The sequence below is a fragment of the Podarcis erhardii genome, assembly GCF_964252035.2.
Source record: "Podarcis erhardii genome assembly, chromosome: 4".
Taxonomy (NCBI): Eukaryota; Metazoa; Chordata; class Lepidosauria; order Squamata; family Lacertidae; genus Podarcis; species Podarcis erhardii.
In genome coordinates this window covers 69,766,684-69,793,867 of record NC_138508.1, presented here as the reverse complement: position 1 = coordinate 69,793,867, position 27,184 = coordinate 69,766,684, and the positions used below count along the sequence as shown (strand labels likewise).

The window sequence follows — 27,184 nt, the reverse complement described above, 5'->3', positions numbered from 1 at the left end:
AGACTTCAGAGGTGCTGCAGTTACTTTATTCAGTTATTTGGAAAGGCTGAGTTCTTCGGAAAAATGTCTCTCATTCTTAATGGAACACTTAGTTTGCACTTCTTTCTTTCTTTCTTAATCAGAATGGCAGGAACTCCTGCAGCATCTCGTCCATTTCTGAAATGCCTTTTCCTGATTGCCACCTTCCCCTCTCTTATTAAGTGCACATTGTGTTTTTGCTTCATGAAGCCAACCTGGTAAAGTCACTGCACACATACATTATTTTCTGCATGACAAAATGCTTTCTGGACCTCTCAATTCCTTCTTCTTGGTTTTTAACCTTAGGAAATTGTCTGCTGATATTTCCCCAAATAAGAAACTTGAAGGTACTGTTGTGTAGCTCCATCCAATCTGACTCTGGTAGAGCAAAGAACCACCCATCCCAAAGCTCCTCACCCCACCCAGTAATGAAAGCAGGAGGGTCTAAATGCTCTGTTTTCATATTAATGTCTTTTTAGCTATATTTGGTGATAAACCTTCACACACACCCCGACTGAAGCCCCATAATTATTTCATTTTTACAGGCAGGATCAAAATTATTGTATAGATAAATGGACTTTCACAATTTCATTGCTTTGCCAATATTCTTGTGCATTTCCCCTACATCCCACCACTGCTTTTAATCAGAATTTCTAAAATTATTTTTTGGAATTGGAGTATTGCCAGTGTGCTGCATCTTTCGGTTTATTTGCAACTCTCTCCTACGTTAATGATAGGCATTGGGAATATACTAGAAAAAATGTGACAATATGTATGAATACATCAATATCCTTTTTGTGTGGTCTTTCAGAAATGCACACATGCACACAAGAAGAATCTTAATGCAGCTGTATATACAATAGCATCCAGCTTGTTTGTTGCAGTCTTTAGCCCAATGATCTTGCACATTAGAAAAAGGCAACAGGAAAAGAATCTAAATGCCATCACGCATGGAGTCCTCTCTTGATTTACAAATTTGCATGGATACACTGGCAAAGGAGAAGAGAAAGTGAACTTAACCAAAGAAAGAAAGAAAGAAAGAAAGAAAGAAAGAAAGAAAGAAAGAAAGAAAATGCGACTAGCTTCACACATGCAATACTCTGGACAAAACCTAGAAATTTGTTTGTTTGTTTGTTTGTTTAATGGAGTAACTGAGTATTCCTAATGTAGCAGTAAACCATACCAGATACCGCCGAATGGGAGAACTTCAAAAATCACCCTTGCTTACAGTTTGCCTTAAAAGGTTTGGTCTCGTATGGTAGCAAAACAAATAATATATTTGCACACACTGTACTGTGATATGCCTTCTCAAGTGTGTTGACACCATTATTTCAAACCCAACAAATGGAAATATATTTTTGGTAGACTTTTATTCCATCCTTTTGGCACAAGATATAACTTAAAGACAATCATATTTATAAGAATATCATGGGCAGATATTTCCCTTGTTAAAACGGGGGGAAATACTTAAAAATGGCAACGTATTGCCACCTGCTGGCCCTAAACATTCTTGCCGTTTAGCTAATATTTGCAGGAACATCAACATTTAACAAATATGACATTGCATTTTTGGCACAATCTGCCTGTAAAAAGGTCATACTTAGTCTGGAATCTATATATGGGATTCAGTAAATACTTGTCCCTTAAGGTATGCAAGGATTTTTCCATAATACTTTGGAAAACCTTTTTTAAAGGAAAAGTAGTACTTCAATTATTAAATTTGGATTCCAGTTTACTTTAAAACCATAATATTTATAAATATATATTATATACTGTGTATATAAAATTGCAGTTTATCTGGAATGGGAGGCAGGAATTTGAGCTCCCTTTGTTTGGTGTAGGCGCGGCCTTGCTTCTGAAGGGTTAACTAAATTGCCTTCTAATAAGGTTCTAAATATATATATCTATCTTTACCATATTGCATCAAATTTTTAATTCTTTTGCTTGAAAGCAAATAACATGGTACATACGCTTACTCTCTAACTTGCTCACTATAAAATATATGGCTTTTTAACTGTTTTATCCCACATTAGTGTTTTTCGTAGGCAGTGAAAATATATGTCTCCCACAGACAGGCTAAATTAAAAGCACAGAAACCAGCTTGTGCACCTTCAAGAGAGCCTCAATGCATCTTGTGGTAATATAAGTGCAGTGATTAAAATATTTTTTCTTTTAAAAAAAAGCAGTTAAGGTTGCTTGTTTTCTGCCTATGAACACAATACTACCGTACCAAAAAAACTCCAAAAAACTTTTGCAGAATATACAAGCATCTGAATGGCAGATACATAAATACATCTTAGCAACACCAAGGCTGTAGATTTTAATGTACACACAGCTTATATTTTACAGAGTGGTTAGGTCTGGAACTGTCATATCATTTCCCCTTCCTTTGATGATTGCAAAACCAGGAATATAATTCTTTTTTCATATATATTTTTTCACAATGCTATTAAAATTATTTTATAAAGTGAACATTGTTGTTGTTGTTTTAAATTAAATGACGTTTGTTTGCTATAAAAGCTAGAATCCAGTCCACCATTACCTTTCCTTCTTCAGCTGGAAAAAAAGCATGGCCAGTGCTGGTTTCTACTCATACTAATGTTTCAGGAAGGGCATCTGGATTATCAGGTGATAAAATCTCCCAGATCTGCCATCGATCCCTTTGCCAGTCATGCCAATCTGGTTCTGACAAATTTTTACTGTTCTGCTCGCTGTCTGTGGCGGAGCACTCTCTCTCTGTTTTGTCCTGCTGCTCCTCAAACAGGGTAGACTGTTCAGGCACTTGCGCCATTATTCTTGCTCCCGTGGCCCCGGATCGGGATTCTGCCCTCTGGAGCCTCCACAGCGGATGTTCTGCTGGAGAGACCGTTGGCTGAAGGCACGAGGAAGAACTCTGCTTTGCCTTGTTGGGATAAGGTGGTGGCGGAGGCCTATCTTTCCAAAGTGCTTCGCCCTGCCTTGGGTACAACGGGTTCACTGCGTTGTGCAAACAAGCGGCATCCGAGTCACGCTCCACGAGGTGCTGTGCATTACTCGTAGGAAAATGCTGCTCCGAATCACACTGGCTGGAATTCCTCCGGCCAACTTCCATTTGCGGGGTGCTGCAAATCCGAGAAAGGGGAGGGTGAGGGCGGCATTCCGGAAGGGCAGTCGTTGTCTGACTCCTTCGGATAATTTGCTTTCCATTGTCTAATTCTGTGGCGCTCCCCTGCCACCGAGGTGAAGACAGGTTCCCTTGAGAAAGAGAGCAGTGCCCTGGCCGCAGTGAGCTGCTCTCGTAGATGTCTCCGTATGACCCTACAGGCCCATGGAGAAGGTTTGTCAATAAAGCATATAGTAACTTTTGACACAACATTTAAGCAGCAGCAAAAACACAGGCACCAAGATCTTACATAACGTATGCACAATTATATTAGGACAGGACTGCAGCCTACTAATATAAAATACTGTAGGTGACTTTAATACACCTCCCTTTGCTCATGTGTGCAAGCTACCCTAAGGTAGTATAGCCAAGGCTAGTCCGCTTTGCACTGGAATGCCACCACAATATTTTGACTATCTAGGGCCTTCAGGAGAACATAGTTCTCAGCTTGAAATGTCAAAATATAAAACGTTGCACCTGAGCTGCCAGCTTTTTTCTTTTTTAAAGGTCTGAAAAGACAGAAGAAATCTCTCTTTCTTATTCCTATTTCCAGAACACATGGTCACCTGATGAAACTGATTAGAAATAACATCGGAACAAAATTAATTTTTCATATAATACATTCATAGCTTAGGGCTTCTCCTTACCACAAGATGTGGTTATCAACACTGGTTGGATGGCATTAAAAAACAAAAGTCAAACTATCTTCTAAATGTCTGCCGAGTGATAGCTATTAGCTAAATGGAACCTCCAATTTCTAAACAGAATCTCCACTCAAAGGTAAAGGTAAAGGGACCCCTGACCATTAGGTCCAGTCGTGGCTGACTCTGGGGTTGTGGCGCTCATCTCGCTTTATTGGCCGAGGGAGCCAGCGTACAGCTGGCGTACAGCTTCTGGGTCATGTGGCAAACCAGAGCAGCGCACGGAAACGCCGTTTACCTTCCCGCCAGAGCGGTACCTATTTAGCTACTTGCACTCTGACGTGCTTTCGAACTGCTAGGTTGGCAGGAGCAGGGACTGAACAATGGGAGCTCACCCCGTTGCGGGGATTAGAACCGCCGACCTTCTGATCACCAAGTCCTAGGCTCTGTGGTTTAACCCACAGCACCACCCGCACCAGGTATTAAATCAAACACACAAGAGGAATGGCTATCATGGAGTAACCTCCTGATAGTAACCATGTAGGAAGACAGAATGAGAGATAAAGGAGATGCTGTGGGATTGGTGGAAGTCAATGTCTTGTTGTTGTTGTTTTAGTGTTTATAATATTAATTTGTAAGATATGGATTTGTTTTTGGTTTTTTTGTCTTTTTAGTTTTCGAATGTTGTTTTTTGTGTGTTGCATATTGTTATCTTTTGTGTTGTTGTGCGGAAAATACTAATAAAATTCTTTTTTAAAAAAAAAAAAACCATCTAGGACTGCCTCCAGTTTAATTCAGGCTGCCCAAGAAACATCTCTCTTCATCCGAGAAGCCAAAAGCTGTGTCCAGAATGGAAAGGCGGGGGGGGGGGGATGCAAGTCATCCAAAGTTCAGGGTTCATATAAGGCCACAGAAGCTTATAGACAGCAGTGACAATCTTGAGCAGTCACCTAATCAAGGACACAGAAAGCCAGAGTCTGGAAAGACAGGGTGATAGGAATCGCTCTTCCTTGGAGACAAAGCAAAAGTACAAGTCACAAGTCACAAGTCTATTCTAGGAGAGAAGTAACTTCTAGTTCTCCCCGCCCTTGCCCCCCGCCCCCCAGTTAAAATGGATCTTTTTTATTTTTCTTGCCCTTTCTTGCTCTCTAGAGAATGATAATGGCAGGCTTCTGCTTCCATGCTCTGCTCCTTCCTGTGATCTAAGCCTTAATGGAACCTGTCACAATTCCAAACCCAGAGTAATCTACTAAAAATGAATCCTAGATTGCCTGCTAGGGGCACACCTGACTCCCTTGCGGGGCCAAAATTCATAATGAAACAAGACTGTTAACTGTATGAGTGGGATTCAGGACGTCAGAGTAATGTAATACTCTGAAGTGAATGTTCAAAATCTTGCAACATATACAAGTATGCTTTAAAAGCAAGATAATTTATACCTGTCATTCCTAAATCTTTGGAACCACTTTTCAGTGTTGAATGCCAGGTTCCCCAGATGTCGAAATAGTCTTCTGAAGCATCTGCAAAATGAGGAGAAACATAAATGCAGATTATTCTGTAAGAGTCAAACAACGGAAATAGTAGCAAGGTCCCAGAAAATTTTTTAGCCTGCCACAAAGAGCTTGTGCTAACTCAGAGGCAGGGGTCTACCAGGGGTAATACCTGTCCAGTAGCAGTATCTTAGCAATGAAACTTACCCCATGATTTTTTTATCTAGCACCAAGCTGTGGATCATTATTCAACAGCTGGAAAAAACTATTTTATTTGCTTAACTGTATCTACTCTACAATATAGTGCTGGCTCCATTCTCTAGAGTGAATTAATTGAAAAACTCAAAACAGGACTGAGTTGGTTTTCAGAAACAGCATGCTAGGACACTTTAAAGAACTTTCTTTCCAAATAACTGGAGGGAAATGTACTGTCAATCATGTTTAGTATCCAGAAAGTAGAGACCAGAGAAAATTGCACAGAGATTTAACAGCAGATAATACTGGACCAAATAAGATTTTTGGAACTGGCGATATATACCGTGGAGCATATATCCTGCACTGCCCCCTGCCACAGAGCAACCTCAAAAACAATTCATTCTGACCCACTTTTAATTAAGAGGTCGCATGGATATAACTTTTTGATGTGTTATATTGCTGAAGGTTTTCAATTACTTCTTTTAAGTGTTGAAATGAATTTTGTACGAATGTGGCTTTTGAAATATCTTTACTACTGCTTTCAGTTGATTGCAATTTTTGGAATTGTGTTTTATTCTTTTTATGTGTATTTCCTTCAGAGGACTCCCCTCCCCCCAAAAAGACAGCCTAGAACTATTTTAAAATATGTAATACACAGCAATAACATCACAGTGCAATGAGAAACATCTAGGTTTGGTGCTGATTGTACCTTTTCCAAACCACGATCCAAGGGAATTCTCTCTTGATTTGGGGTGCAAACTGCTGATCAATGTACATTGCTCTGGTACTTTGAATAACTTTGACTCAGAGGTGAGGGCCATATCGTCTTGCATTGCCAAAAGAGACCTTTCAGAGAGCACTGGGGAATTGTTGTCATAAGGCGAGATGTCACCACTCGAGGCTCGATTTGAGTCTATGGATGGATGTCGGCCTTCCATGGAGAATGAACCTTCTGACTGGAGCATTTCAGGGATTCTGATAAAGTTTGACACAAAAACAGAAAGTTCAGCCCAAGGAAATCAATGGTGCATTTCAACAACAAGCGCGCAAGGCAGGTCATACTGGGATGAAAGTGCTTCTACAACAAAAAAAGCCACTGCCACAATATATCTAAAACAAATCAACAGATGTTTCAAAAAGACAACAACAGAAGTTTTGCAGAATATGTCAGGTGAAATTATAATTCAAACAGAACTCACTTCTTGTGTTAACACCGAAGGTTTTCTCTACAATTTGATTTTTAAAATCAAAGGATAAAAAAGGTTCCCTGACATGTATGTGTAATAGCTGTATTTCAGTTTTGGAAAGTAATATAAAATTTGGCAAATTATTATGTAAAGGTAAAGGGACCCCTGACCATTAGGTCCAGTCGTGGCCAACTCTGGGGTTGTGGTGCTCATCTTGCTTTATTGGCCGAGGGAGCCGGCATACAGCTTCTGGGTCATGTGGCCAGCATGACTAAGCCACTTCTGGCGAACCAGAGCAGCGCACAGAAACGCCGTTTACTTTCCCGCCGGAGCGGTACCTATTTATCTACTTGCACTTTGACGTGCTTTCGAACTCCTAGGTTGGCAGGAGCAGGGACCGAGCAACAGGAGCTCACCCCGTCAAGGGGATTCGAAATGCCAACCTTCTGATCGGCAAGTCCTAGGCTCTGTGGTTTAACCCACAGCGCCACCCGCATCCCTAATTATTATGTAGGAGATGTCTAATAAAGTGACATAACACAAGATATGTGGAGGGTGGGGTGAAGGGAAACATTCATGGAAATACTATACAACAAACTTCCAAGTTACATAAAGTCTTACCTTACCTTGAATAAGACTTGTCCTTCTTATAAAAAGAATCCCTGATAAAAGCTTAAGATGGACACTGTCTGCTTTATAAGAGATTTAACAAGAAAGCTTTCACCGCCAGTTTTTTGGTTAGTTATATTAGTATACTGATGAAGAATCGAAAATTCATCCTTGCAATTCCAGGTATGTAAGTGGGTGGGCAATCCAGAAATAGATGGTCATTCCAGTAGTGTTAGTAGCAAGCAATATTACACAATGCCCAACACAGCTGTATTTTTTTGTTTCCATTCTGACAGGATATGTTATAAACATGGCAAGCTTTGTTTTGCACTCCAATAAGAGGAAATGGAAACATCGGCAATCAGTTAAAAGCAGAGGCGAGAAAGCATTGAGTGAAAAGGCCAGAGAGGAACTCGCAATGTACACTTTACAAGTAGCAGTCTCAAGACAGCCATCCTGAGAAAGAAGTGTTGGAGTAGTTCTCATATATTTTGCATGGAACCAATTATTTCCACTGCTTACTTCACACTGTTGAGTTTCACCATTTTCCTTGTCATTTGTCCAGATTAAAAATCCATAATCAAGTGTAACCAGGATAGTCCCAAGAGATATGTGGTTATAGATTTTTGTGGCTGTTGTTAACTAAAAGCGTATCTCACATTCCAACTTCTCATGGGGTGGGGGGTGGGGACAGCCCAGTTTATTTGTAGCCATTTCTCCAAATGGGAATGGGAACGGGCCATGTCTTATGAGGATCACATTCTTTTCATGTGGAACAATTGTCCCTCTCATCTTCTAGCCAAATTCTTCCCCATGACTTCGCAATGACGGCTGGAAACACGCTAACATTAAAACATATAAAAAGTGATTTCTAGGTACCTCATTATTAATGAAATGAATGGAAAAAGAACAAATTATATTAGCAGCAGAACAATAGCTTAGTGACAATTCTGTCATAAGTCTCAGACACATACATTTTCCATTGTTGACCTGGGAAGTACAGTGACTGCAATTTGCAACCATCATTTGAACATAGTTTCTTAAGAAAGTGCCATCATGCTTTTCAGAGAAGATTGATAAACACATCTGCATGGAACTCAGCTGGAAACTATTGGACTGATGACACAACGAAGTGTGTGTGTGTGTGTGTGTGTAAAAGAGAGAGAGAGAGAGAGAGAGAGAGAGAGAGAGAGAGAGAGAGAGAGAACAGTTCTGAACTCTGTCCAGGAAACCTTTAAAATGACTTAATGTATAGCTGAGAATGCTATTGAGATTCTAACAGCTGCTGCATTGGCACGCACTAGAAACAAATTAACACGGATATGATCCAAAACTTTCTGTGTGCCCAATACGGGCAAAACCATCCTGTCCAAGTATATTCCCCACAATGGGGGAGTCAGTTCCTTTCGTGTACGCAGTTCTGTCCACTTTGCTGAACTGTATAAGGAACATGTATGCACATATTGGAATTTCTGTGCCCTCGGTGAACATCAGGATCACAGCTATGTGAAAGATGAACCCCATCAACATTCATGAGTATCAATCTAACCAGGCTACTGATTAATACATATCATTGAAGATGCTTAAAAACTGCTGCCATGGAACCAATTAAATTAGTTTATTACAGTTTCCTGCCTATTTTATAAGCAAATGGACTATGGAAAATAAACATGAAGACCATTTAATGATTCTAAAGGCACTAAAATCACAACCACTCACATTAAGTTATGAAAGGGACACAATTGTTGACAGCACATTCTTGTTCTTTTAAATCAATGTAACAGGGTTTTGAAATTAGACGTTTTTGAATAATTCAGCTAGAAAACACATCCCTGGTGGAAACAATGAAGGAAAAGGAAAACAAATTACTCACGATGACTGAGAAGCTTTCCTTCTCAGCAAATAGTCTACAACATCTGGGTCAGTCTCAAGTAGACTAATCAGAACTTCGTTTTGAAGGTCAGCAGGGACCTAAAAATGAATGAAGCATCAGAAAGGTGAGTACAGAATCATGCACCGGTGTACTATACAGTCAAAGGCTAAGCTTCAACAAAATGAAACAAACACACTACAGAACAACTGATCAATGATTACAACTATTTGTGTGAAATAAGTACCGTATTTTTCCGTCTATCAGATGCCCCCCTATTTTGGGGGACTCACATTTTGGGGACTCAGATTTAAGAAAATGGGGGGAGATATATCCGTGTATAAGACCCCCCCCCCATTTCTGACATTTTTTTTGGGGGGGGGGGAAACCTAGGCTTATACACAGAAAAATACAGTATATAAGGAAAGCAGTATTATTTAACAAATGCTCTCTCTCTTTCCACTCATTTCTTTCTTACTATGCATAAGTGCACAGGACTGTGGTTCTAATAATATGAAATAATGGACTGTACACAGTTTGTAGAAAGACTGCTCTTACTGATCGTTCAATAAAATATTGATCAAGTATCAGACAATATTGCTGAATGCATAATTTGTTCTAAAACATCAATACTCATCATGCTTAGAAAAAGAACGAGGTGTGCAATGATTTTCATGTCTGTTAAAACACTAATTGCTCTTCATTCTAAATTTTATTATAAGTAGCACATTTTATTTCATTCATGCATATCTGACTTTAATGGGCTGTACAACACCTGGCAGAGACACCTGGCATTCATGACTCACACTGGGATGGAATGAACTTGGGAGGCAGAACAGCGCACACACACAAACAAACACAATGCTTTCAAGTTTGACTCCTGTTCAGAAAACAATTGCCAAACTGAGCCTCCATCATCCTGACAGGTTATTTAGGATTTTAACACATCCCTGCAGAAAGAATTTTTAATACAGCTCCATGTACTTACGGTAAGTTAGAATTTACTTGTAGAGTGCATGTATTCTCTATTTTGTTCTGCTGCAACTTTGAAAAATATGTGAAACTGATACCTGACTATTTACTACAGAACTAAAATCAGCAGCAGATTGCTGATCCTAATTCACTGAAGAAACACAAACAACCTGTAGTAATATTATGTATCCATCCTGACAAGCAGAACCATTCTGACCTGACGATAAACCCATGCAGTAGGCCAAATATCACATTCTGTTCTACTGGATTTTATTTCGCATATCTTGCTCCAGTTTCAGTGGTGAAACCGGTCACAGCTGGAGGAGCGAAAGAAAACTTGGCAGCAACACACTTAAGTTGTACACTGTGGATCCACGCTCTCGTCCAAATGTTTCTCTATTTGAAACTAGTGCAAATGTCAAAGTCTTAACTATAAACAGCAGCCCTGGCCTCTTACCACTTCTGGGGTTTGAAAAACAATTTGCTGCTGCTTGATAGGGAACTATCAGCATTTGCTACAAAGAGTCAACACGCCTATATCTGTCAATCAATCTACCACCTTAGCAAAGAATATGAGGGTCCAATTTGCAGACTCACACACCTTGTTGTTTTCTTAGACAAAATGCTAACAGCAAATGAAGAAATAAGCACAAATAGCTTGATATAAGTATATTCCACTATAACAGCTAAATTGGGGCAGAGGTTTGAACCAGATTCACTGAAGCAGTTCAGTTCAGTCAATAAACACATTGGCACAAATAGGAAGAATCTCTACGGAGATGCTTTCCCACTGTACGTATCTGATGTCAAACTGACACACATCCGCAGCACTCTCTAATTATAAACACGTCATTTGAAATGGTACATTGTTCCCTTGCATCCAGCAAGGCACTTAGCTTGGCCTACAAAGAGGCAAAATATTTATCAGCTCCAACAAAATAATAAAACCTGCTCTAAAAAAAGCAAAGAAGACAGACATTGCCCGCACCCTGTAATCTATGACAGATTGTAAGAAAGATGTGGTAGAAAAAGGCTACTACAGCTGCAATGATCCAGTGGATAACTAGCTCAGTGTTTTAACCCTATCGCTCTCTCCCTCCCCCACCCCCCCAATTAGAGAAATAAAATATCCTTGTTAATTTAATAGATTGTGTCCAAACATCGCTCCTGTTAGCTCCTGCTGGCAGAGAGAAGGAAAAGCTTCTTTTACTGATCTTCCACTGCAGCACCCAATATCCCCACACTGTTGAGGACTGAAGGACACACAGAAACAGTGTAGGGACTGGTGCAGGGGAATCAAGATAACTTGCCCCCACCCCACAATCAGGATCCCACCTCATTATATTTAGAACCTGTCTTTTGGAATTAAAAAATATATCCTTTATGGACTTCAGAAAAGGAAGGTTCTGCATGAACTGAAAGGAGCACCTTAACTCAATTTGTATATTGTGCTTGAATATTATAGTGAAGGAATATGAGGCAAGTGAGAAGCCAAAGCAGCAAGAGTCCATGTGTCCTGAAGCCCTCCAGATGTTTTGAACTACAACTCACATCAGCCCCAGTCAGAACAACTGTGCTCATCAGATTTAGGAAGCAATTAGATGAGATGTCAGTGTTCCATGTCAGAAACACCTGTTTGTTTCTAAGGAAGTTAAAAGCAGGCTTTAGTGTTCGGGAAGCAACTTGGTGGAAGGGGGTTTAAACCCATCTTCCCCATGCCATGATGTGGGTTTATGGGAGTTGTAGTCGAACAGCATCTGGAGGGTGGGAGGTTACCAGTCTCTGCCTTAAGCACTTCACTTGTTTCCAGTCAAACACGGTGGCAATACTATTATACTACTACTTTTTAAGCTTGGTTCAAAACCAATGTGCAGAATGCAAACTGACTGTGTTGCAATACTATAACACTGCTTTAAAACTTAAGTTTCTTAATTAGAGGTATTTTCAATTGTACTGAACTAAATAAAACATACCCACACACCCTGCTTTTCCCACAAATATTTATCCACTCCCTCTTGCCTTCTCATCTCGTTTAAATGTGGGCTGTAGAGTAATGCATTGAAATGTGTTGCCCATACACTGCCCAAGGGCACTGCTGCGCATCAACATTTGCTATGCAATATTAAACCCATGGGTGGCGCTTTGGGTTAAACCACAGAGCCTAGGACTTGCTGATCAGAAGGTTGGCAGTTCGGATCCCCGCAACGTGGTGAGTGCCCGTTGCTCGGTCCCTGCTCCTGCCAACCTAGCAGTTCGAAAGCACGTCAAAGTGCAAGTAGATAAATAGGTACCACTCCGGCGGGAAGGTAAACGGCGTTTCTGTGCACTGCTCTGGTTTGCCAGAAGCGGCTTAGTCATGCTGGCCACATGACCCGAAAGCTGTATGCCGGCTCCCTTGGCCAATAATGCAAGATGAGCGCCACAACCCCAGAGTCGGCCACGACTGGACCTAATGGTCAGAGGTCCCTTTACCTTTAGCTTTAGTAAACCCACAATCATTCATTCATTCAATCAATCAATCAATCAATCAATCAATTAAGCAATCAAGCAATACTGACAACAAGTGATTCAAAAAAGGAGAAGTCATAGGAATTGAGTCATTTTTCCACTATAAGGGAAACCAGATCATGTATATATAGTTCACAGAATAAAATATTTTTATTCATGTCCAGCATACATTCAATGACATATTTTTCTCTTCTAGAAGCTACAAATAACATTAACTATGTTGGCCATTTCCACTGATCAGATGGAGGTTCTTCAACCAAAGGCTCCCATGGCTGCCACTGCACCATGTAAAAAGTCAATAGCACAAAAAACCCCCCACAAACTCAATCAATCATTTGCTGGAATAGGGGAAGAAGGAACCTATTTGTACAGGAAGACACCATGGATATTAACCACAGTTGCCTTCTAACACTTGATTGCTTTAGCTATACTTCAGTTACTTACATAAGGTACCATATTGCTGTAAGTATTTAATCTTTCTAAGGCTGTACCCAGATGGAGATTTTCCATAGCAACTGTAATATGAAAGTGGAAAGGGGGGTGAGGAAGCTATCTAAGGGTTCGGGCACTTTTGTTCTGTAACAGCTGAAGTGGAGAGAAGGAATTAATTGACACTTCTCACAATGGAAGGATGTAAGAAGCAGATTCTCTCAAGTATCTGTACTGGGACCAATGCCTTTCAATTTGTTCATAAATGATCTGGAGATATGGGTGAGAAGTGAGGTGGCCAAGTTTGCTGGTGACACCCAATTACTCAGGGTGGTAAAAGCAAAAAGGGTTTGCAAGGAACTCAACTGCCTTTACGAAGAGAGACTTCTGCAGCCGAGGCAGCCAGGACCACCCATGTCGTTAGCAAGGGAGGAGGCCAACTCTATCAGTCCCCTCTTGTAAGCATTTCAGTGCCATCAAGATAGATGCTTGAAGGAAGAACTGCATGGCAGCAGCAGCCTTGGCCTCTGGTTTGTAATATCCTCTGCTCTGTGTTAAACAGAACTGGTGCCTGAACTTGTTTTCTCCAGGGAGTACTTCAAAAGCACATAGTTAAAGTATGGAATTCGGTTCAACAAGATGTGACAATGATCACATAGATGAATTTAAAGAAGGATTAGGCAGATTTATAGAGGATAACATACTGATGGCTATGCATTACCTCCAGGATTGAAGGCATTATGCATCTGTATACCAGTCACTGGGTTGAAACAGTGGAAGAAGGCAGTTGAATCCATATCATGTTCTTGGACTTCCCATAGGCATTTTGGAGCCACAATAGGCTTTTTTGGATTGTGCCACATGCACTGATCCTTCTGGTCCATTTGGGCTACAAATAATCAGCATCACCCCCCCCCCTTCGGCTTAGGAGGTGTCAGATACAGTTATTGTATTTCTTCAAGCTAAGGAATAATGTTATGCAACCATAGTACCCACATGTACAAAACAATGCACTATCTTGCAGAAGTTCATCACCAAGTAAACAATACTGGGAAGTGTGCATGAATCCCTGCAGCAGAAGTGAAACCTTGATGAAAGATGCTTATTTCATATTTACTGCACAGAAAACATGACAGTATGAGGAAACACTAACTGTTGTTTTGAATTTCATTTAGCAATTATGAGTTGCTGTTCCACTTTCTACCTCATATGCAAGAAAGCAATAATTTTGTCGTTCCCAAGGTCTTTCTGCTATAATTGTCAACCTCATAATCCACACTATTCACCTTACCATAGAAGGCCTTCAATGCGTGTGAAGGTATATGCATCCATGTTCATTCTTTTTTTCCTTCTGAAGTGAGAAACATCTGCAATGCTTATGGAGCTACTTCTCAAAGAATTGTACTCCACAGGATAAAAACACTGTATGCTAGTATATAAGGGACTTTATTTATCAACAACTGAAAATATATGATGCTATCTCAAGTTCATGATGCCAGACTGGTGTTTTGTTTTTTATCTCATGAGATTATCTCACCACATATTGACAATAGTCTTTTTCAGCAGTGTTTTGCCGTACATTAAAAAGACAATGCCACAGCTGATATATAATATATAAATAGAGAGTGTTTCATGTTTTGAAATGAAAGCACAGGAGAAAAGTTTGAAGTGTACAGTGGTACCTTGGGTTACAGATGCTTCAGGTTACAGATGCTTCAAGTTACAGACTCTGCTAACCCAGAAATAGTACCTTGGGGTTAAGAACTTTGCTTCAGGATGAGAACAGAAATTGCACGGCGGTGGCGTGGCGGCAGCGGGAGGCCCCATTAACTAAAGTGGTACCTCAGGTTAAGAAAAGTTTCAGGTTAAGAACGGACTTCCAGAACAAATTAAGTTCTTAACCCGAGGTACCACTGTATTCATAACCTGCAATAATGCAAAATAAAGAAGACTTTGCCTACCATGAAAAGCACTTCATAGTTTTCTATCATCTTTTGTACAACAGCAATGATTGCAGTACTCTCCTCAGCTCGCGCTGTACTTTGAACGGTAAATTCTTTGTCTGTTGTCTTCTGTTTGTGCAACAGGTTAGGTCCAAATATAGTGGCTAGATTAAGTGATGTCATTTTGTTGCCAGGAATCTGGAACAAAACAGAAATAAAGTTGAGTTACCTGATTCTGTAAATGGCTGCCCAGAATTTAGCGTAGGCTGAATTCATTTGCCTAACCAGTTTAGAACCCCGCATCGTCTTATACTCTTGAACCATCTGCCATAAAAAAGATCCAAATTTGTTCTCAATATGTCTGCATCTTTATTTATCAATTATTATTATTTTAGTTTATCAACTATGTGTGCTTTATACAAGGATGCCTGAAGATTAGGAACACAACTGTTTCTGGAAAGAACATCAAGCAATGACCTGTTATATTTATAATAGCGGTGCTGGAGACAGTTTTCTGATAAGCTGCTTTTCAGTGGTGAGGCTCTTCTATACAAATGCCACATGAAGTGGTAAGTTTCCACTCAAGCACCAGTGGTTACTGGAAACTTGCACTGCTGAAGTGGAAAACTCCTCTGTGAGGGCATCCCTCCCATATTTATGCTGCAATGCACGAGGAAAGGGAAAGTAATATTTGGAAAGCACAAAACATATCCTAATATTCAACTTCCAAAAGAAATCTATACCAGAGCACAAATAACCCAAAGGACATTGTGTACAGTATACTTTATCCATTATTTAAAATTAAAGTTTACAAAACTATTGAAAAGATGAAATAGGAATTGCTAACTTATAATACTAACTGCAATAAAATTTACTGAGATTAGTATGGTTTAGGGAAGGAGAGAGGAGTTAAACACAGCAAATGCTTTGTTTCCAACTAGAATTTATTTATATATGAAATTTAATCAAAACATTCGGGTTGGAATTTTCATTTTAAAGCATTTCTTTCCCCTTTTTTTGTTCGCAATGTGGCAAATATCAAAGCCACTTTTGAAAAATCACTTATTTTGTTGTTAACAATAAAAAATATTAATAAACATGGAAACTGTTAATAAAAACTAAGATGCTGTACTGGGAAATGAAGAAAATGAGGGGGGGGGGTGATTCAGTTCTCTGTTCTTCACAGCATCCTCCAGAAATAGCCATAGAAAAAATGAATGATCTGAACTTACATCCTGGCTGTCTTCGTCTATCCTGTCTTCTGCATGGCTAGCTACAGTCGCAAGGAACTGGAGTAGTCGATGTAAGGTGTCACAGTTGCAGGGAGGTAGAAGATAAATAAGAAGTTGCAGGGTGCTTAGTTGTTCATGGGGCTCTAATACTAAAAGAGAAGGGGGGAAGTACTCTAAGGAATGTGCTCACAGTTATGTACACAAGGACAGGCATGTTACATATCTCTCAACTGACATGATATTCCTATATAATTTATATCAACTGCAATTAAATACGGGCAACCCCCAATTTGCTTCTGTTCCACCCCACTCCACCCCCGTCACACCCTCTTCCAGGTGTGGAACAGCCCATGTGTGCATTGTCGCATATTTTTTGAACACAGGCAAAACTGTTGTTGCCTGTACAAGAACATAATCTAGAGCTGAGCCAAAACACCTCCCTTTTTCTCAGACAGTTTCTGAGGATTTTCTCTCATTTTGCTAGAAGAAAAGGTCACTTCACAGAATTTTCTCTGACTATTCTTCATCATTGGCCACCAATTCCTCTCTTCTCCCATGACCTGGGATAATGCTAGGTTTGAGCCATTGTGGGGAATGCAAAATGGCAGCCAGGCTGCCATCATAGTTGCTGCTGTTGTCACTTGTTGAGAAAAGAAAATAAGCTTCACCATTGTCACTGATAATTTTGAATCCCGTCCCTGAGAATAGGAAGAAAAATTTCAAGAGGCATTCGTGCACAGCTCTAGTCTGGAAAAAACAGGATTCACGTCAACTTGATGAAGCAACAGATATATTCTAATGGAGTTCATCTCAGGTTAACATGAAATCAACATTTGAGGAAGTTTCTAGAGAAAATTCAACTACAGATCACATTTTTAGTCTTATTCTCAATCAGTGAGTGGGGCTGAATACAGTATTGTCAGCATTGTGTACAAGTGGACAAAATCATACATTGTCTCTCACATTAGTTCCAGGTAGACAATGGATCCAATATTCCACAAGTGGGAGGCAAGCTTACACAGCAAATCTTTCCCTTCCTCCATTCTGCCCTCCAACACTTGCACTCCCCAAAAAGCTTCTCTACAGGGTCAGGGGTCATTCAGGGAGTAAGGGTTGTGTTGTAAATGGCTGCAGTGGATAGGAGGAATTACTGAAAAATCGGTGAAGAAAATTGTGCTCTGCAGGGCTGCAGGAAGGAAAGAAATGAGAGACCTGTAGTCTGTACTTATGTTTCACTGCACAATGTTGGCTATAACCCCAAGCGTTTGGCACTACTATTTAAAGCTTGGGAAAGCATAATAGCTTTACAAACTGCAGTCAATTTGCATGCACACATGATGAACATTAGGAACTGGCCACGCTGGAGATGCTGTCCAAAACATCTGGATGGCACCAGGTTGAGGAAAGCTGCTTAGGATTAGCCATAGAGGTTCATCAGGAACAGGCAATAAGTGTAACAGGAAATAATGGCACAGCCAACTTTTCTTTTGCCAACTTCAGAATATAGCCATCATCTATTTCACGCTCAGAAATCAAAATACTTTAACTTTTGTGTCCTCCCAACTCTCATTTTACACACCAAGAACTGATTACTTTATCTAGGGACTTCATCCTTAGCCCATGCTCAGAACTCCACCCATTAAACCACACTAGGTACTTGGTTTTAAGTTTCCCGCATTTCAAAAATTTAACAAAGAAGTGTTTAGGACCCTACACACATTTTAAACATGTTAATTTAGGAACAAATCACTTCAACTGCACCTCTACACCTTACGCAGAGTTTGTGTGGTATAGGTTTTTAAGGAATCTGTAAAAGAGGAGGTTGCTCTGCTTACGGAGAGTATTGATGAAAGGAGTGTAAAGCTCCCTAGTCAGGAGTGGATCAGGCATGTCACGAAGAAATTCCTTTAACAAAGCAGCCACATCATGAATGCTGTGTTCTTCATCCAACATTACATCCACACCACGGTCAAACTCTTCGCGTAACTGGAAAAATCAACACAAAGGGAAAAGGTCACATCTAGACATCTACATTATTAATCTACAAATCATAAATAAGGGGAGATGATGCATTAGGTTAATACTTTGGCCGCCAGTTGGAAAATGTGCCATGTTCCACATCTGCTAAGAAAACAGTATAATCTGAGGAAATGGACCAAAGTCTGTATTGTTTTAAGGTGAAATGGAGTGATTTCAGTATTATTAGGAGTCAAATGGACACTTTTTGTTAATGATTTCAACGTACACTGTTATTTCATTGTATGGGACCAACATTCAATTTTGCAGGAATCCTGTTAAGTTTAAATTTAAATTTTAAATTTTAAAAAAGGAAGTTTAATTAGACAGTACAAAAGTGAAATCCTTTATGAACAATACAGACCATGTCATTGGTTACAATGGCCCTTATAAAGCAAATCTTATCCCTTGTGGGTTTTAAATGGATCTTAAAGACCTACCGTATTTTTTGCCCTATAGGGCACACTGGCCCATAGGACGCACCTCATTTGTTTTTTGGGGGGGAATGAATAAAAAAAAATATCCCCCCCCCAAGCTTCCCCCAACCCCAGCCCCCAGAACAGGCTGCTATCCGCAAGCCTTGCGAGCCCGGCGGCAACTCCCGCCGGGCACGCAAGGCTTACGGACACCTGTGCGAAGCACGGGGCGTCCTCTGGAGGGCGCCCCGTGCTCCGTGCTGCAGGCTGCCGCCCGCAAGCCTTGCGCTCCCGGGGGACCTTCCCCCAGCCGCTGCAGGCTTGCGGATAGCTTCCTGAAGCCTGGAGAGCAAGAGGGGTCGGTGCGCACCGACCCTTCTCGCTCTCCAGGCTTCAGCGAAAGCCTGCATTTGCCCCATAGGACGCACACACATTTCCCCTTCATTTTTGGAGGGGGAAAAGTGCGTCCTATAGGGCGAAAAATATGGTACCTCTTTACCAGTGCCTTCAGCAACTAATTTGATCTGAATGGCTGAACTCCACAAGTTTTGCCCAACTCTCTTAATTTTATATTATGCAGTATTAGTATCAGTCTGCATGGCTTTTAGCAATGTTTCAAAATATTGTTCTGAGATTTTTGTGGTCATAATTTCCCCCCTAGTATGTTTGCTTTGTGGCTTGTAAACTGCTTTGTCTAGAAAAGTTATAAAGGCATTATTGTTCACTTAGACTTTTTAAAAATCAGATTCTCAGTACGCATTAAAGTAAGGGCAAAAAAGGAAGGTGTACTATAGTCTCACCTGTCTTACTCTCTTTTTTGAGCTACCAACTCGGAATATGCCCACTGTCTGAAGGCCTGAAAAATACAACAAATCACTTCTTTCATTATTTAAAGCTTTGGTAGAACATGCATTATCATAGCATTTTTACATTTTCTGCAGCAAACATCCTATGAATAACTGTAACAACACTCAGGGGCTATCACTCCTCCTCCCCATCCACGCCAAACATAAAACCCAAACTTGCCTATAATTCAGAAAAAGGTAGAATTGGTGAGTACTTTCCTCAGTGAAGCTTGCTGTTATGCATCAATGATTGCTTTTCAGCAACTTGGTGGTAACTATTTAAGGGTGACACTAGGGGGAAGCCTAAGACCAATCTTAACCACAACACGCATGTCTCAATTATATAAAAATACTTCAGCCTCAGCTCACTAATGTAGGCATAAAAGTTAAGTGCACAGAGAAAAAAGTTGCCTATGGATGAACTTAGTATTGCACTGGCTCATGCGCTGCTTTCTCCCTGGCAACAGCAGGAGGCTGGAAATGGTAAATGTAGATGTGAACAACTTTCATCCCAGAATTTTAAAAATGCTAATTTGAACACCATTTTAGTTATCTCCTAGTAACAAAGGACAGATACTTTCCCTTTCTATCCTATGACTGGCAGCAGCTCAGGATGTGTATACACTAGAATATTAATGCACATGTAAGTTGCACTCATCTTATTTCTCCACGTCTATGTTTATCTTTGTTCTTTTACACGTAAGTGCTTTCAATTGAACTCTATCTTAGTGTTTTCTGTTGACACTCTAGTAGGCTATGTTTGATGGGATGTATTTGCCCTGTGTGCTACCTTACCCCGCCCTCAATTAGTGCTTCCCTGCACTGCCTGAGTTTCATAAACCTTTTGTCCATTGTAGGTATATGCACAGGTATTCATTTACCTGTGTGCACAATCATTAAAAAAATGTGAAATACTAGTTTTCTTATATACCACACTTGCACATATTATTCATTTCATTGTTTACACCATGACAGAGTTATATACTTGGTAAAACACACTTGCTTTTTCTCAAGTAGCACGGGAAACCAAAGTGGCAATATCCAAGTCTGTCACAGATGTATAATCTGCCTGCAGCACTTTTAGATCTTTTAGATTAAAAAAAAAAAAGAAGAAGAATGACGGAGTAGGCTACATGAAGGCAAAGCTGAAGTAGACATAAGGTTGGAGTAGGCATAAATACATGTACAAATTTTGCCTTCTGCTGTGTTGGATGGATACATGTCTCCCAACAGATTTGCAGCTGTAATTTGAAACTTGTGGAGAATGTACAGTGTTACCTTGGTTCTCAAATGCCTGGTACTCAAACAACTTGGAACCCAAACACTGCAAACCTGGAAGTAAGTGTTCCAGTTTGCGAACTTTTTTCGGAAACCGAACATGCTCCATTTTGAGTGTTACGCTTCCATTTTGAGTGTTACGCTGAGGTCTGTCTATTTTTGCTATTTATTTTGCATTTTTGTGGCTCTTTTTTCTTTTGTTTTTGTGACTGTGTGGAACCCAGTTCAGCTACTGATTGATTGTGTGACTGCAGTACATTGTTTATTGCTTTCATTTTATGGATCAGTGGTCTTGTTAGATAGTAAAATTCATGTTAAATTGCTGTTTTAGGGGTTGTTTTTAAAAGTCTGGAATGGATTGATCCATTTTGCATTACTTTCTATTGGAAAGCGTGCCTTGGTTTTGGAACGCTTTGGTTTTGGAATGGACTTCCGGAATGGATTAAGTTTGAGAACCAAGGTACCACTGTAATCCATTATGTATTGAAATGTCCCCTTAAGGAGGGTCCAAAGGAAATAAGATTTTTCAAGTTTAACAAGAAGTTCTGATCAAGTAATTACCTACTTTTTGTCAGGAGTTATTTATCTGTTTGTGACACATAAAACATCACTGTTCCCTTTAGCTGCAAAGAAACTTTAAATGGAAAGAAGTTGTGTCAGGTTTTTTATTGTATTGGGTAAAAGGTTTTAATATAACTATACTGTCTTTTAACTGTTATCTTATTATTTATCTTTATTTCATTGTTTATATATCTGAAACTTTATACTGAAGTTTTATTTTAAAAGTCGTCAAGGCCAATGGCTAGTACAAGACGGCCTGTCACCTGCCTTTCACTGCCAGGTTGAATCATACTTACCGTGTTTTTCTAAATGCTGGCAGCAGCTGTCCACAACTCGAGGAACTTGCCTGTAAATAGGATTGAGGCTTAGTTTCTTGTCCCTGGACTTTTCTTTTTTGCTCTGGGCTTCAGCAGGCAATGACAGCTGTAGGGCTTCTAGCAGTCGAGACTGACTGTCATCAAGATCCGTAATGGAGTCCACAGACATTGCACCCTGCAACATACACAAAGACATACAATCAACATGGGTGTTGGTGGGAGAGAATTCCATTCGTAGTCTTCCTTCACAGCAGAGATAGCCATGACTAAAAATACCTCCAAAAACACATGGGACAGATTCTTACATAAGCAGAAAATAGGAAAGTCAATTCTGAATCAAGATGGTGGTCTGAAACGTGACTTTGTTATGACTTTGCCCTATTCTTGGCATGATGGGGCCAAACTACACTGATCTGGATACCTCTGAAGATATCATCACCCAACTCAACACAAGGATTCCTGAAGGGGAGGCAGTGATCTTCATTTGCGTTTGGACACTAGGGACCATTCTGAATTAAGATGGTGGACTGAAATGTGACTGCACCTGATTTTTGGTGTGATAGGTCCAACCTGCACCAGTGTGGAGGCCTCTAAAGACATAATTGCCCAGTTTGATGTAACTTTGCCCAAATTTGTCCTGGGCGCAAATCATTCTGTTTGGATCTTCTCACCCAATTTGGTGGGACAGCTCACAACTGCGCCCATTTGGATGCCTCTTGAGATATTGTAACCCAACTTGTCATGAAGGTTCCTGAAGTGGAGGTGGTGGTCTTCGTCTATGTTTGGACATTGGGTACCATTTTGAATCAGGATGGCAGACTGAAATATGACTTTTGTGTGGCTTTGCCCAATTTGGTGTGATGATTACAAACAAGGTTTACTGAGGTGGAGAAAGTGGTTTTGATCATGTTAGAATACCATTGGATGCAATGAGCCATGCATTCTGCTGTATGTGGGTACACAGTCCCAAAATTCACAAATTACACTATCCATTTAAAAATCACATTTAAAAAAAAGGGGGGGGGTTGTTATTCCAAGTTCCAGGCAATTCCCAGCATTCCCTGCTAGCACCTTACAGAACAGAAGACTATACTTCTACTATAATAAAACACAATAGCCATTTTTAGAAGGGGAAATTGCTTTATTCCTTGAGCAGGCCAAAAGAGGCATCTGCTATTCATGGGCACAACCAGTCCAATAGAAAAAGTGTACATAATGGAAGATACTGCCTTTCAGGGCAAAGCATAAATCATAAAACCATTTAAAGGCAAAACTACAAAGCAGAACATACAAACATTTCATTCCACACCAGCAATAAAATGACAGTTAAAATTACATCTTAAGAGGGTAGAACAACATCAGCATTGCATTATCACCACAATTAATCAAGTGGGTCTTTAAGACTCATTTGAAAACAATAAAAAAGAACTAAATATATCTCCTCTGGGATGAATTTTCACAATGAATGATGGGGCCACCACTAAAAAAAAGAAGGCTATTTTTTGTGTTCACAAAGGTGAAAGACCTTACGAGAGAGTCCATGATCAAAGACTCTGCCACCAGATCTAAGGGCTGGGCGTAGGCCTTCAAAAGTCTTGTCTCTAGCTAATTAGGACTTTAAATTGGGCCTGGAAATGTTCTAGCAGCCACTGGAGCTGGTACAGAATCAGTGTAATATGCTCCAACTTTGTGAATCTTATTTTATTGGATGATGTCCTAGTAGAAAATACAGGGAGGAAAGAATTATAAACATCGGTTTTTCATTTTGAAAGAAAGAAAGCCCACCAGAAATACCACTAATGGGCAGCACAAACTGCCTATCCTGTATCTGTTGAGGGAGGAAAAACCTTTCTCTTAATTATCTTGTGTAAAGCATATGGATGTGTGACTGACTCCTGACTGACACTGGAGAATATACACTGGCATAAAATAAAAATCTCCAGTCGTAAGATTCTTTACCTGTAATGTCACAAGTGTTATCCTATAAGTAAAGGAAGCCATAGTCAAACAATATGCATAAATAAAATGTGTGGCTTCAAGCTAGTTTAGATAACTTGAAATCTTGCCCATTCCTTCGTGACTTTTTTGGTTAGTCCTAATAACAGGTTGCATGACTGTGGGTTTTAGAAGTTTTACTCCAGTTATTTTTATGAACCTCAATAGGGGTTTTTTTTAACCTATCAAGGAAAAAGCAATTTAACTTATTCCGATGCTATTTTTTAAAATGTTAGAATAGAACCAGGAGTCTAATTACACAAGTTTTTTTTTTATTATATTTTGGGGATGAAATGAGTAACTGGATGAACAATAGTCTCATAAGCATGTAACCCATCTACTATAAACAGCTTCTTCTTTTTAAAAGTGACTGAGTGCTTTAATAATTTGAGAAAGACCAACTAGAATCTGACTGGGGAAAAGGAAAGTTTCCAAAGAATCCTTGTGTCCCCTGAGGTGTTGGCAAGAGACTTGTGTCCATTTCATTCTCTCCCACGAACAGCTGGGAATGAGAGATGACCATTAAAATTGCAACTACTATCAACTGAATCAGGGCTGACTTTAATTTAACTATGGAAGACCAGCTCTGAGATTTTAACTTCTGTAAGAAAGGCAGCGCCTGGGAAAGTCCCATAAAAGCCTGCAGCTCATGCAAATCCACTGATAGAAAACTTACTCTCCTCCTTGCTCGTGGAGCTGGTTCTGGTGTGTTAGGAGAAGTAGATTCGTTTGGTGTTTCCGAGGTGGAGCTAAGAGATGAGTTACTGCTTGAGAGTTCTTTGTTCTGTCTTTTACTCCCAAATGGTAAAAGGGAAGGTACAAATTCTGAAACATCCCTCTGTTCTCCCCTCTGAGTATCTTGTTTCAATTTGTAGGCCCGATCATTAGCGATCACTTGTGATAAAGGCATTCCAAAAGCCTGGGGTACGAATTCTGGAAAACAAAAATTACAAATTACTTTTTAGATTTCAAGTGCTAAGGCAAACAACCTCAAGAGGACCCTTTTTACTTTTTATAATGTCACTGAACACATTAAAATGGATTCCACGAATCCCAGGCAACAGATATTATTGTACGAAGCGGAGAGTTATAATTTTAAATCTGCTCGGTGAGTCTCCACAAAGTCTCAGAATAGGTGGAGAATGGTGGGTGGGAGAGAGGTAGAAAGAGAGATTAGGAAGGGGATAGGGAGCTTGAAGACTCAAGTATTAAGAAGGGTTTCCCTCTAATGACCTCAAAGCCCATGTGATTTGTTGAAGGATGGCTTTTAAAGAGTAGGTGATTTATGTTAAGCTTCAGGTGTTATGTGTGGAAAAAATGGCAGCTATGCAAACTTGAACCCAATTATTTCCCCCCATCGTCTACCAAATATGAACAGTTGTTGTTTTCCCCCCAACATACACACAGACACGTGTTCTGTTCAATTCAGTTTGTGTATGTATAGTTTTATATCGTGATTTAGATTTCTTTTGACTACTGCGAAAGTACTAAGCATAATAGGAAGTTATATAAAATTGTAAAAGCAGCAAAATACGGAACAAACAATGCTTGAAAAACATTTCTGATAAATAAAGAACATGCCATTTTACATTCGCCAGGAGAATTCCCTCTTTTGGATAGGCAATTGCATACGAACGTCATTACTGAAATTGTTTGAACAATTCAAACATAAACAGAAAGTAACACTTTATATTATCATAGAATGGGTAGAAAGTAAACATGGAAAAAGAATATATCTATTTTTCTGGCTATAATAAATGAAAAAAATCAAATATTTATTCACAGCAGTGCATCTTTTCCTGGAAGTAATGAGGAACGGAATAAGACAAGGATCAGCACTCCACAAGGTACAGCAAAACAGCAGTTCCTATGATACACAGAACCTACATAGCCAAATTGGGAAGTTCTCAGTTGCTGAAATGATGATCAAGGGAGATATCCACATTGAAATCCAAAGAAAAAGCCTAATTATAATGCAACAAGAACCCTCTGCCTAAGATTAACTTTAAAGCATTCAAATGCTCCGATACTACACACACACTATTTTATTATCTTCTCTTGATAAGAGTTCAAGGATAATATTTTACTGTATCATTTTTCAGAGAGTGTGGTGGTGCTTAGAGCCATCTCAAGGATAAAATGTTTTAGGAACAAAGGAACTGGGACTAATCTGCCAACTGATTGGAAATCTTGAGAACCATTTATTCATATAACAATGACATTGTTTCTTCCTTAGTCTGCAAACACTGAATCTTCTACTTGGCTACAAAGGTGAAAAGATTAAAATCTCTCTCTCTCTCTCTCTCTCTCTCTCTCTCTCTCTGTGTGTGTGTGTGTGTGTGTGTGAGAGAGAGAGAGAGAGAGAGAGAGAGAGAGAGAAATGTAGTGAAGGAGAGGTGAGGAAGACCTAATTAATAAGCTGTAAAGCTTTAGTTGCAGTAGCTAGCTCGGTTTTAAACTTCAATTTTTATTTTTTTCCTACAACTGTTGCAATGTTGTTTGTCCTCTTGAACTGAGCCATGCAAAACAATAAATGAAAAAGACTAATCAGATTTTAGAACTCTTCCTCCTTTTAATTAAACAGCAGGCACTGATGTCAAAAATATCAAAACAAGGTTGGCGTTAACGCCTTGCAGCAGCCCTTTCCTTATTTTGTTTGAAATGACCTTTAAAGATGACAGCATTTATTTAGCCACTGAAGCTATTTCACCGATAAAAGGAAGGAAAGACTGCTTGGCTTTTAAAGGAATGGAAGCACCGTTGGTTTCTGTTCAGTCTTGAAGTATTGGAGAGCACTAACAATATATCAAATAGCAGGAAAATGTACTGCCAAGGGATGGAGTGATGTAAATAGCTGTGAGAAGAGGGATGGTCACATCACAAAGGCACTGAAGGCTTCTTTTTCAAACTGCAATAAATTTGTTTTGCTCTATATATTTCCTAATAAGAATATACAAGGGACAAGAGAGGGCTTTTTATTAGAATAGCCATGCCCCCACCCAAAACCTCAAAAGTCTTCAATTTTAAGCTTTCATGTCTTGCTCAAAGTGGTTCAGAAGGAAAAAGCAGGCACATCCACGCAACTATTTGTTCAGTTGTGGGGCATTATTACAGAAGGCTATCATACCCATTCTGCAAAGATACAGTATAAGACAGAGTTGTGTGGTTGGGACAGAAGGGAATTTGTTTTGCCTCCATTAAAGAGAAATTTACCTTACATACAACAACCTTTCCTGCAGTAGTAGTCACTGTAATCAACTGAGCCAACTTAAAAGAAGACATGATTTAAAACGATATAACTACAGACGCTCACTTCAATTTCTAATTTGTTTCTCATTTGTTCACATGGTCCAAGAGTGTGTCAAAGCAGCAGAAGTCAAAAACTAATAGGAAAACGAGAAGCTCTTGATGCCTGAGGAATCAAGTGATCATGTAAGCAAGGAATGGATAACCTGTGCTGTCCCACCAGATGTTGTTAGATCCCAAGTTCCATCATCCTTGACCAATTATCATGCTTGCT

At 39.8% G+C, this 27,184-nt stretch overlaps 1 protein-coding gene across 7 annotated transcripts in view; it reads right to left on the bottom strand.

The window, feature by feature from the left end:
- Positions 1–1,371: 1,371 nt before the first annotated feature.
- Positions 1,372–27,184, bottom strand: part of ARHGAP6 (Rho GTPase activating protein 6) — a 197,411-nt gene continuing 171,598 nt past the window's right edge. For 6 of the 7 annotated variants that reach the window (XM_081858669.1, XM_081858670.1, XM_081858673.1 and 3 more), the window contains exons 4-13: positions 24,341–24,597; positions 21,649–21,844; positions 19,469–19,524; positions 18,072–18,222; positions 16,237–16,385; positions 15,023–15,202; positions 9,156–9,253; positions 6,196–6,461; positions 5,241–5,321; positions 1,372–3,315 (exon numbers count right to left, since the gene is read on the bottom strand). In XM_081858669.1, the coding sequence (XP_081714795.1) occupies positions 2,609–3,315; positions 5,241–5,321; positions 6,196–6,461; positions 9,156–9,253; positions 15,023–15,202; positions 16,237–16,385; positions 18,072–18,222; positions 19,469–19,524; positions 21,649–21,844; positions 24,341–24,597 (2,141 nt within the window). In that variant the 3' untranslated portion in view covers positions 1,372–2,608. Of the gene's footprint in view, positions 3,316–5,240; positions 5,322–6,195; positions 6,462–7,300; positions 8,125–9,155; positions 9,254–15,022; positions 15,203–16,236; positions 16,386–18,071; positions 18,223–19,468; positions 19,525–21,648; positions 21,845–24,340; positions 24,598–27,184 lie in introns of those variants that run through there. The other variant, XM_081858675.1, reaches the window with a different exon arrangement.